Below are 12,351 nucleotides of genomic sequence, written 5' to 3'. Positions count from 1 at the left end.
AATGGTAGGCCTTCCTTATCTTGCAGATTCTGCAAGTCGAAGCCAACAAAAGAAAGAAGATAATTAAGTTATATGGACAATTGAATATGAAGAGATGTGCTTAGATATGCATATTCAGAACCTGGTCTGTCCCTAATTATCCTGAGAAGTGACAATGAGGTGCCATCATGAACATCTGCAGTTCCTATGGTGCTGTTGACAAGGAACTCCAAGATTTAGGGTCAGCAATATGATAGAGCCAAAATTCTAGTCTATTTACAAGTCTGCTAGCATTCATCTTGGTAGAGAACCTGCAAGTTATGATGTTCCTATGGTACTGGTGCCGTTGAATTTCTTGTTGGTCATGGTTGCGGCTTGGGAGTACTTGTTGGATAAGCCTGGGCAAGTCCAATGTGCATCTTTTAGACACTACAAAAGCTATGTGCTGGTGGTGAAGGGAATTGATGTTTAAAGAGGTGGATGTGGTCCCCATGGAGTTTTTTACCAGCACTTAGAGCAATCCCATTCCCCATTTCTTTCTTGGTAACCTATTGTCAATTCTTCTTTGATTCTACTACCAGTCACCTACACAATGACTAATTCATAGGAGCCAATCAGCAACCAATCATCACGTGTTTGAGATGTGGGACGTAACTAGTGCATAAATTCACAACAGGAAGATGGTAGCTCCAACACCAAACCTGGGTCACTGGACCAATGAGGCACCATGTGCCACCTGTGGCTACTTTGACCTGGCTGATGTAAATCATCTTGGAAAGCTATTTGCATGCAAGTGGAAAGTTTTACATCACATTCTTAACTTGTGCCTTTTGGATGTACCTTGGGCTGTCAACACGTGAGTCATTCCTCAAAGAATATCCAGCTTCTAGCATGTCTTTGTAGCCACACTATTTGATCCAAAAATGTGTCTGGATAATAGTGACCTCCACCATTGATAGTGAGAACAGAGTGATGGTGATACAATTAAACGTCGAGGGTAAAGGTTTAGACTCCCTTTAGTTGGAGCAGGTCTTTTGCCAAGCACTTTCATGGCTTGAAAGTTACTTACTACATATCTTGCCTGAAAATAGTCTAGTTCCGCTGCCTGCAGGTGTAAGTTGTTTCACTTAGTGAGGAGCTCTGATACTTTTTTTGCTGTGTGAGGTGTTAACTGATAAATTGAAATAATGTTTTTTTTTTCCAGAGCTACACTGAAAAATGGCAAGAAAATTTGTCTCTTGGCTGAAGCTTCTTGGGTGAAGAAAATGATTAACATAATTTTGAACAATATTTGAACAAATTTCCTGAGTAAGTTCCCTTTACTGTTTCTGGTTAGTAAATAAGGAAACTTTCATTTTGACTTTCTCTAATCACTAGGAGGGACAGATTATCAATTTGAGATAATTAGTGGCTGCTTATGTGAAGCATGTTTCATTTCAAAAAGTCAAGTCTACATCCATCTCAACAACATCGTGAAACTGTGGCTACTAACATTTATGCTAATAGTGGAAATGTGCCATCTCTTTCATTTTAACATTCTTATATTGAGGCACAACATCTACCAAAAGCAATCTGCCTATTCATTCCATTTAATTAACAAACTGAACCAGGCCCACGTGAAAAGAAAGTACCTGAGCAGGATACATTTTTATCGAAGAGGGTGCAGTGAAGATTTATGAGGAAGTTGCCAGGATTCGGGAGGCCTAAGCTGTAGTGAGAGGTTGAGCAAGCTAAGGCTTTATTCCTCAGGGCACAGGAAGATGAGGTATACACAATAGAGAGAGACAAAATCATGACAGGAATAAATCGGTGTCTTTTTCCCAAAGTAAGGGAACCAATAACCAGAGGCCACAGATTTAAGGGGGGGGGGAAATGGGAGAGATTTAATAAGAACCTGAAGCGTAACTTTTTTAAACAGTGGGTGGTGTGCATATGGTACAGGCTGCAGGAGGAGGTGATTGAGACAGATACTATTGCAGTATTTAAGAAACATTTGGACAGATTCATGGGTGAGATAGGTTTAACTCAAGCAGGTAGGACTAGTATGTTTTGAGGGGGTGGGGGGGTGGGGAAACATTTTGATTGATGTGGGAAAGTTGACCAAAGGGCCTATTTCTTTGTTGCATGGCTCAAGAACAATTTCCACTGTGACTTATCTGTCCTTGGCTGCATCCACTGTCAGGGTGAAGCTAAATGTAAACTTGGGGAACAACACATTATACTCTTCCTGAACAACCTAAAACCTAATGGCATGAACACTGATTTTTCTAATTTTAGATCACCCTTACACCCATCTGATCCTACTGTTTTCTTTATCGACTCTTTATTTATTCTCTTTCTCTCTACCCCTTCCTAATGGTTTTCCCCTCTGCTGTCTCTCTCTGCCTCCCATACCTTCTATCCTATACTCTATCACCTCTGCGACCCTCCCCCAGCTTCTTTTCCCCTTCATATAAATAATTTAATCCATTCTATCTTTGTGAAAAACAAAAGTCTGCAGATGTTGTGATTGTAGTAAAAACACAAAATTGCTGGAGGAACTCAGCAGGTCACTTAGTGTCCATAGGAGATGAAGATATATAAACAACGTTTTGGGCCTGAGCCCTTCTTCATACCTTGTCAACTATGAATATTTTTTATTTATTTTTGTATCTATCTTTTCTATGTATTGTCATTTGTTTTTCTTTTCTCTGGCATCTTAATTGTACTTAAATGATTATTTGCTTTAATTATATAGGAAGCTGCAGCCAGTCAGACTTCTAGTGCAGCTGCACTTTGTACTTACTATATGCAATTGACAAAAATCTCTCATTCATTCATTCGTGTCAATTAAATTAATTAATCAATTTAAAACCTCCAAACTACAATTGATCTAATTTCTCTTCCCTGTACAACATGCATCTCTGTATTTGAATGGATACATCATTCTCAGCTAGAATTTTACCAAATCAGCACAGATAGGATAACAGTTAGCACAACGCTGTTACAGCGCCAGCGACCGGGGTTCAAATCCAGCGCTGTTTGTAAGGAGTTTTTACGTTCTCCCTGTGCCTGCATGGGTTTCCTCCCACTGTTCAATAACGCACTGAAGTTGTAGGTCATTTGGGTGCAATTAGGTGGCATGGGCTCGTGGGCCAAAAGGGCCTTGTTACCATGAAATAAAACATAGCAAGTCATCTTTCCCTGCCCTTGCACACATCTCAATTCTTGATGCTGCTTCACAAGTATTTTCCACCCCTCCCCCCCCCACCCCCCACCACCAAAGTGAGACATTTTGATTATTTACTATTAAGAAACATGCATTTAAGTATCCCAGAGCACATTCAACAAAAGATTGAAGGAGTTTTTTTTCTGGCAGAATTTAATATATCATTTTAAAGAACCTCAGGGATATAAACAATTGCTGTTTTAGATTTGTAGATCCATTTGCTGTTTGAATGAAACATAAAATTGCTGGAGGAACTCACCAAATCACAAGCATCCAAGGAAAGCAGCTAGCATTTGATGTTTCAGGCCTGAGACTTTCACCAGTAATGCCAAAAATCAGGAAACTGCCTGAATAAGTTGGGGGGGAAGGGAGGAAGAGGAAAGCGCACAAGCTCATAAACATTGATGGCAGAGGGTAGAATAAAAGGAGATATGAGATGATAGGGAAGGGACAGAGGGATGAGAAAGATCCTCTCTGATTGGAGGAAAGAAGGGAAGAGGCTGGGGAGCTGGAGGCAGAAAGGTGTAGGTGACTGGCTGAGAAAAGGAAAAGAAAGGAGTCAGAGGGATGTGGGAAAGCGATGGGAGGGGAGAAAAGTGAATGGGGGAGGGGGTTACTGGAAATTGTAAAAGTCAGTACAGATGCTGTTTGATTGGAGACTGTAGTGATGGAATTTAGGGTGTTGTTTCTTCAATTTACACGTGGCCTCAACCTGGCAATACATGAGGCCATTGGCAGGCAAGACAATAGGATGTAGAATTGAAGTAGTTGGCCACTGGGAGGTCCTTGCTGTTGCACCAGATGGAGTGAATGTACTCAATGAAATTATCTCCCAGACTTCGGGAGAGGTGCATCAGGAGCTCCGGATACAGTAAATGACCCTCACAGATTCACGTGAAAAATTACTTTACTTGGAAGGATTGTTTGGGACCCTGAATGGTGGGGAGGGAGAAAGTGAAAGTGCAAGTGTAGCACTTCTTGCAGTCACAGGGGTAGGTACCAAGGGGGAAATTCGTGGGAAGGGGTGAGTAGATAAGGGAGTCGTGGAGGGAGTGATCCCTGCGGCAAGTGAAGAGGGGGAGGGAAGATGAATGGAAGGTATGTCTGGTGATGGGATCCAGATGTTGGTAGCAGAAATTGTGGAGAATAATGCAAAGGCTGATGGGGTGGTGAGTAAGGACAAGGAGCACCCTCTCCTTCTTATTTCTGGTGAGACAACTGGGTGGTGGTCAAGGGGCTATGGCAGGGGTGCAGGAAATAAACTAGATGCAGTTAAGAGCTGAGTTAATGGCAGTTGAGAGGAAGCCACATTTTCTGAAGTCCTGGAATGGAAAGCCTCCCCCCCCGGGAGCATTTACAACAGAGATGGAGACTGGGTGGGAAGAGATGTAGCCAAGATAACTGTGGGAGTCAGTAGGGTTGTAAAACATGTTTATAGATTGATTGTTTCATAAATAGAGCTCAAAAAGGGGATGGAATTACTGAAGATGGGCCAAGTGAATTGAGAGAAGGGTGGAAGTTGGCGGCAAGTTCTTCATGGGTGCAGGAGCCAGCATCAATGTCGTCATCAATGTAGCGGAGAAAAATTTGTGTAAGACTGCAGCATGGATCGTTCCAAGTAGCAAATGAAAGGACAGGCATCGCTGGTGCCTGTACCATTACTCACGAACAGGAAAGTTTGCAGATGCTGAGATTGTAGTACAATACACAAGAGTGCTGGAGAAACTCAACATGTCATGCAACATCTATAGAAAGTAAAGGGTAACCAACATTTTGGGCCTGATCAAGGTATGAGCTGGCAGGTGCCTGAGTAAAAGATGAGAGCAGGAGAGGGGAGAAAGGAGGAGGGGCAGGAGGAGGGGCACATGCTAACATGTAAGAGGTCAGCTGAATATGGGTGGGAGGGTAGAAGAGAAAAAAATCTGAGATGATGGGGGGAGGGAAAGGGAAAGGAAAGGGTGTGGTGCTGCAGGGAAGGAGTTGAGGGGTAAGGAAAGAGAGGCACTCGGAGGAGGGATTTAATGGGAACTTGAGAAGTCAATGTTAATGCCGTCAGATTTGAGAGTGCCAAGAAAGAATATTATGTGTAGTTTTTCAAATTTGCAGCTAGTCTCAGTTTGAATGTCCATGAGGCCATGGACAGATATGTTAGTATGGGAATGGTGTGTGGAATTGAAATGGTTGACCACCTGGAGGTCCCTGTTATTGCAGCAGACAGAGCGAACATTCTCATTGAAAAGATCTCCCAATCTGCATTCGGTCTCTCCTATGTAGAGGAGGCCACAACAGGAACACCATATGCAGTAGATGAACACTGCAGATTCACCTGAAGTGGAAGGACTGTTTTTGGCCCCAAGGGAGGAGGTGCCTTCGCTTTGTCCGCTGCCATAACAGTGGCAAACTGTTTTATTTCCACACACCATTTCTACACTAATATGTCTATCCATGGTCTCATGCATTGCCAAACCAAGCTACCCGCAAATTAGAAAGACAATACTTATATTTCCATCTGGGCACTCTTCAGCCAGATGGCATTAACATCAACTTCCCCAGTTTCCACTGAATTCCTCTCCTGAGTTCCTTTCTTTCCCTATCCCTCTCTCCTTTCCTCCAGCTCCCCACCCCCTACCCTTCCCTCTCTATTCAGAAAGTTAGCCCTCCCCATAACTTCTCAGCTTTGTTCTCTTCTACCCTGCCATCTTCTTCCACCTACGACCTCTTACCTGTTAACCTGTACTCTTCCTGCTGCCCCCTCCTCCCTTCTCTTCTTTCCTTCACCCACCTCTTTATTCAGATGCCTGCCTGCTTTTTGCTGAAGCCTTGATGATGGGTTCAGGCCTGAAATGCTGGTGACCTTTACTTCCTATAGATGTTCTGTGATCTGCTGAGGTTCTCCCGCATTTTTGTGTTTTGCACTATTGGAGAAAGTGGGTTGAGCCACAGGAGAAGTTATTAAGAGTGAGTACGAGTCCTACCAGGTGGAGGAAGGTGCTGGTAGAGGGAGACTGCTTGGGACTGTTATCTCAGTGACCAGCCACATCTATTCTATATCTCATTACCACACTGAGATATCTATCCATGGCCTCATCTTCTGCCAGTTTGAAGCCACTTATATAAATTGGATGAACAGCACCTTATATTCTGCCTTGGGAGTTTCCAACCAGGCAGCACCAATGTCGACTTTTCCAATTTTCTAGTAGCCCCTTCCCCATTCTCTTTTTTCTCCCCTTTCTCTTTCCCATATCCCTCTGACCCTTTCTTTCCCTTGTCCCTGCCCTTCACCTGCACCTCCCATGCATTGAGTAGTGTACTACAAATGAACCTGAAATATCCCATTTTTCTTCATTCTGAAATATTTATTTCTTGATGCAATAATGTATTCTGATTTTATTTATTTGTTCTTTCTGTAGATCATATGATACTGAAGAAGCTCGGAAAAGATAGGCCATCATTGACGCAGACGGATCAGGAAAACATCTTTGCTTCATCTACGCATAAGTGCTGGAATGTAACCTTAGCCTTTGGTTTGTTTCATTTCTGGCTGAATTTCACAAAACAATATATTTACTCATCTACATAGCTTCTTCATTTACATTTAATTAAACTGTAACCAGAACAGTGATAATTAAACTAAGAATAAAATAAAGATTGGAGTGATGTAACCAATCAGAATCATCGAATGGTATGGTTCAGAAGAAAGTGGTTGACTCACCTGCCTCTCTCTTCATCTATAATCAGTAATCCAATCTATTCTCACTTCCCTATTCTTGATAGCAGTTTGTGGGGAACAACTCCTTGATATTTAGGTAAGTTTGGATACAAAGAGTCGCAATACCTGTACCAGATGTGGGTTCAGAATCTTTCACTAAGAGGGAAAAGAATTATTCTGCCTTTGAATCCTGTAACCTTTCTTATTATTTTAAATTTATATGGGCCTGGTTAATAAACACCCTAAAATAAATAGTTCTTCCTATTTATTTTGTCCTGAGTGGGCAGAATTTGATACACCTCCAAGTAAATCTACCTTCAATCTCCTGTATCAGAGAAAAGAATCCCAGTTTAGCCTCTTGCTAACATTTTCCTGTCACAGCAGCCCTCTTGCTGTGAACTGACGAGCATTTTATGCTTTTCGAGCAACCTCACTGTTTGTCTTATAATTAATTTTTATATAATTTTTTATAATTAAAAAAAGTATTCATACACCTTCCAAAAATTCTAAACTTTTGTTTTGTTACTTTTGAGGGCCTACAGGGTCCACTGAGTATTGTGTTCCAACATCCCTTTGCTCCTCTATACTTCTCAATATTATACCATAAGTCCTCTGTATTCTTGACACATGTATCGTGCTACATAAATTCCATTTCCCACTAATCTGCTCACCAGCCCTTTGTCAACTTCCTGTAATCCATATCCTTCTTCCTCACGATGAACCACAAAATACATCATCAAGCTTATACCATATCAGCTTTCTTACAGATGTAAGAAGTCTAGTGCTGGGGCCTGAGGAATCTTATTTGGAAAAGGTTTTTCAATTACTAACAATTACTAAACTGTTATTGTTTGATTCCATTCACTGAATTAGTTTTGGATCCATTTCCACTTCCTCTAAAGTCCCATTTTATTTTCCTGATTCACTTAAATCCAATACCTTGATAAAGTTCTTGTTAAAATTGGTGTAGTGGACACAAACTCATTATTCTCTTTATTCTTCCTTATCTTATCAAATGTAATTGTTAGATACAGTCTTCTCCTAATGAATAAATGAAACCTTTGTAAACTTTATACTTTTAACTGTTCAATAAGTACATTACATGTCCCTCTGACAAAGCAAAAATGTCTATTTCTGTTCATACAAAACATATATTCATTATTTTTGAAATATTATGAATTGGCTATTTCACTATTTGTTTATGCATGTTTACATATCACTTTCTTTGCATATATGGATTTATAATGCTTTTGTTTTGTGACAACCAATAAAACATTTCCATAGGATTCATTTATAATTAACAAGAATATAAATAAACATTATAATCACCAGCATCTGTAATTTGTCACATATCTATCCTAGTCTTATCATCAGCTTTTAAACTAAATAGCATTTTGGTACCACAATATCATGTAAACCCAAGTATAAATGTGTAGAGCGTCAATCAATCTGGAACAATTTCTGTTTTCACATTATAAAGAATACCTGGTTCTATTATCTTATTAATTACCATATTTTATACATATAACCAGTGACTAATGTGTACACTATACAAGAATATTTTTACACGTTGAAAGAACATGCACAATTAATAGCTGCCATGGGAAAGACATGGCAGCAAATTATAGTGAGCATGGTAACATTAGCAAGCGTGGGAATATAATAGCAGCATTGAATAAATGCACACAATTAATCACAGACATGGGAAAGATGCACGGCCAATTTATAGTGAGCAGGGGAATATTGTAGCAAGTATGAGAACATAATAGTGCCAATGAAAGAATGGGCACAATTTATAATGGACCTGAATGCCATGGTATTCCTATAAACAAGACATTTTGGCTAGGGCACTGCACCTTATCAATGTTAATTGTCCAGACTCATCCCTGAGGGAGGAGATTAACATATCAAGTGCCTCTGACAGCATTAGAATTTCAAATCCTGCTTAACTCTATCCCCTTTCACACTTACATCCCACTAAATTGGCCATTCAGTACCATGAGATAGGAATGGGGGTTTGGCCTTTCACTCTAGATCACTCCTAACTGGGACACTTGCAAGGGTTTATCCCTGCCATTTGGTCTGTTCTACCTTCAATAGGAAGTGCTTGCAATATAATTGCCTGTTTCACACTTGCCTAATATCAATGCTGGCATCTACAGACACCAGGGATTATACTAGGGATCGAGGCCGGCACTCCCCGGCGTGAGATGACGTCATCTGATGCTGGCATTAAGCAGATTTTGCTTTCACACTTGCCACTTTAAAGGCCAATGGGCGTTCGATTCCTGGGATCACTGGCTAGTGTGAAAGGGGCTTCTGAAACCTATCTTTGATCTATTTAATTGATTTTCCTAAAGTGTGTTAATGTGTTGCAGCAGGATATCATTTTTTAATGGTGATTGACACCTCTGGGGGGAAGTTGATTGGGTGTTAATTGCAGGAGATTAACTGTGACATGTGCTTTGTCTCATGTCCCATTTAAAGGCAAATTGATTTTGCCAGTCAGAATTTAGAATACAACACCAATACGTGAGATGTGTATGCGTGTTATACAAAAATTCTTTTACAAATTTATGATTTTCTGCATGTTATATGCATGTGTGCGTTATGAGTGAAATATGGTATACGTTGAAACAATGGACTTGCACAAACATGGAAATCAATGCAACAATTCTGGAGTTATTGACTTTAAAAATAATTTACCTCCATGACTTAGTTTACAATGGAAACAGTTTTGTAAAATGCTGGAAAAGTTGGCAAAATATTTGTATGAAGTCTAAATTAACCTTCATTCCATGAGAAAAGAAAACCAACAGTAATTTCCACGAATAAAAGGAAGAATTTAAAAAAGTTTACAGTATAAACACATGTGAGAGATAAGTAAAACTAATATGAAAATATGAGAGATGAATAAAGCCAGTATGAATAGGATAAGGATAGATAATAGAATGTAGGAAGTAAAGTTAGTCTGAATAAGATAAGGGTCTTCTAGCCTTTTAGACAGAATTCAGCAAGTTCGCCAGTATGAATAAGATAAGGATAGATAATATAGGAAGGTAAAGTTAGTCTGGGCCTTCTAGCCTTTTAGACAGAATTAGCAAGTTCTGCATATAAGAAGTTAGTAAGCCCTGAGGGTCGGGAAGGTGTGAATAAGGACAAAGGCAGGTTTGTCAATAAGGACAATAAGGACAATGACATGATGGGACACCGACAGGATACCCCTTGGTCCCCCAAGTTCACAGAAACAGCACGTAGGCAGACAGGATTGCCTAATGCCAAACTTATCCAGGAGGCAGAAGAATGTTGGGGGGGGGGAGGGGGAGGGTACCTCTACACTGAAATGAACTGTATAAAAGTCGGGTGAGCCCCAGTGTGGGTGTGTATTCCCAGGGTAAGGGGAAAGCACCCAACTTTGCATTGTTGTATAATAAATGTTCTTTGTTCTCAATTTTTGTCTCGAGCAATTTCTGTGAAGGTACTTCTGTTTCTCACACAGGCAATACTGCAGGAATGCATGGATGTAAGCTACACTTGGGATGTCTGAAAGTGCCATGGTGTTGTTGTGGTCCCAGAGATCATGGCCTCTGGGCCACTCTGCCTGTGGCAGTTAATTAAGGTCTTTTTGGCACCTTCCTTTCTGCCGCTTGCCTTTTGTTTTCCAGTTTGAAGCATCTGACTCCAATAACATTTTCCAGCGCAGCACTGAATGAGGCCCTATGTTTCAACACACAAAGAGGGAATTGTTTTCTTTTTCAAACAACATCTGTGGAAAGAATTAACATTTTATCAGAACTCAAATAATATGTTTTTAAAACAGCTTGCCCTTTCCCTAGTCAGAGATGGAGGGGAAAGAGTGAGAGCAGATGTGCGGGAAATAATGAGATTGTAGTGGCTCACCAGAAGCTTAATCAAACTGACTGGGGAGGTTCCAAGTGATGACACCATTTGGAACGCGCGGCATTTTAAAAAGCTGCATGTGACTGTTTGAGCAAATTACTTTTACTGAACTTCGACTCAACTATGTCTGATCATTTTCTTGTTCTTCATTTCGCACTGTGACACAGTTCCTACATTGGTGACCCCGACAGGCCCAACAGAATTTGGACCCAACATGGACAATGCAGCGGTTTTGTCAAACTGCCTGTCTTTTGGACGACTCAACCTGAAGATTTGTTTGGGCAGGCTGAGGTGCAGTTCCACATTCGCAAGATAGAAGTGGACGCCACTATGTACTATCACGTAAGCACCCTCGACCACGACACGGCCAGTTGAGTAGTGGATTTCCTTTGGGAACCACTAGCTCTCAGCAAGTACAAAGGCCTAAAAGTTCTGGATTTATGGTCTCTCATGGCTTGAGCAAGCTGCACGTCTCCTCCATATTGATGGCCTGGGGGAACCATGCTCCTTCGGAGTTAATGAACGACATGTTGGCACTGGCAAACGGCCATAAGCCTTGCTTGCTCTTCAAGAAGTTGTTTTTAGAGCATAAACCGGAAGACATCTGTCTCATGCTGGCTAACGAGGACTTTGATAACCCTTGAACAGTGGTCACCCATGCAGCTATTCTGTGGCGTGTAAACCAGCAAGGCGCAAGGCTCACAGAAATTAGTGCTGCATCACACCCAGAGGCACAGGATCCACGTGTAACGGCAACAAGGGTGCACATTCTCCCTCACAAGCATGATTCCATTGCAATGGCTACAGCGACTGGCCACTGTAACAGCCTACTCTACGTCTGGGACGAACTCTCCCAGTGCAAATTTCTAGTGAACACTGGAGCAGAGGTTAGTGTCCTTCCTCCTTCGTGCTTTGACACCCCTACCAGGAGTGTCCACTGCTCACTGTGGTGAATAACAGTTCGATTCATATGTACGGCACCTGGACCATACCCCTGAAATTCAGTGACAATAAGTTCACATGGAAGTTCATTCTTGCTGCTGTGTCCCGGCCATTGCTGGGTGCCAACTTCCTCAGAGCCCACTCATTGGTTGCAGACTTAAAAGGACACCAGTGGGTGAATGACACAACATTCCAGACTTTCTGCCTTTGAAAAGCCAAACTAGCCACCCCACCCCTAGATACCATGAAGGACTCGAACAATGAATTCGCCAAACTTCTTGCAGAGTTTCTAGACATTGTCACTCGCCAGTTCTCCACTGACACACTCAAACATGGCATCGCACACCACATCCTCACCCAAGGTCCTCCTCTACTTGCCCAAGCCCGACGCCTGCTGCCCAACAAGTTGAGGCTTGCAAAACAAGAGTTCCACAAGATGGAGGAACTTGGAATCATACGCAAGTCTGATAGCTCATGGGCTTCTCCACCACATATGGTACCCAAAGCCACAGGAGGCTGGAGACCTTAAGGGGATTACACACGTCTCAATGACACTACCACTGCAGACCTCTACGCTGTGCCTCATATACAGGACCCTACTGCTAATCTTCAT

General features: G+C 41.6%; 1 protein-coding gene across 1 annotated transcript in view; it reads left to right on the top strand.

Annotated features, from left to right (window-relative positions):
• Positions 1–10,347, top strand: part of LOC138757570 (interleukin-8-like) — a 59,026-nt gene extending 48,679 nt beyond the window's left edge. The window contains exons 5-6 of the mRNA XM_069925154.1: positions 1,184–1,287; positions 6,598–10,347. Coding sequence (XP_069781255.1) covers positions 1,184–1,274 — 91 coding nt within the window. The 3' untranslated portion in view covers positions 1,275–1,287; positions 6,598–10,347. The remainder of the gene's footprint in view (positions 1–1,183; positions 1,288–6,597) is intronic.
• The last annotated feature ends 2,004 nt before the right edge of the window (positions 10,348–12,351 follow it).

Source organism: Narcine bancroftii, chromosome 3 (assembly GCF_036971445.1).
Source record: "Narcine bancroftii isolate sNarBan1 chromosome 3, sNarBan1.hap1, whole genome shotgun sequence".
NCBI classification, from domain to species: Eukaryota; Metazoa; Chordata; class Chondrichthyes; order Torpediniformes; family Narcinidae; genus Narcine; species Narcine bancroftii.
Note: the sequence above shows the minus strand (reverse complement) of the source record. Positions and strands in the feature narration are given on the sequence as shown.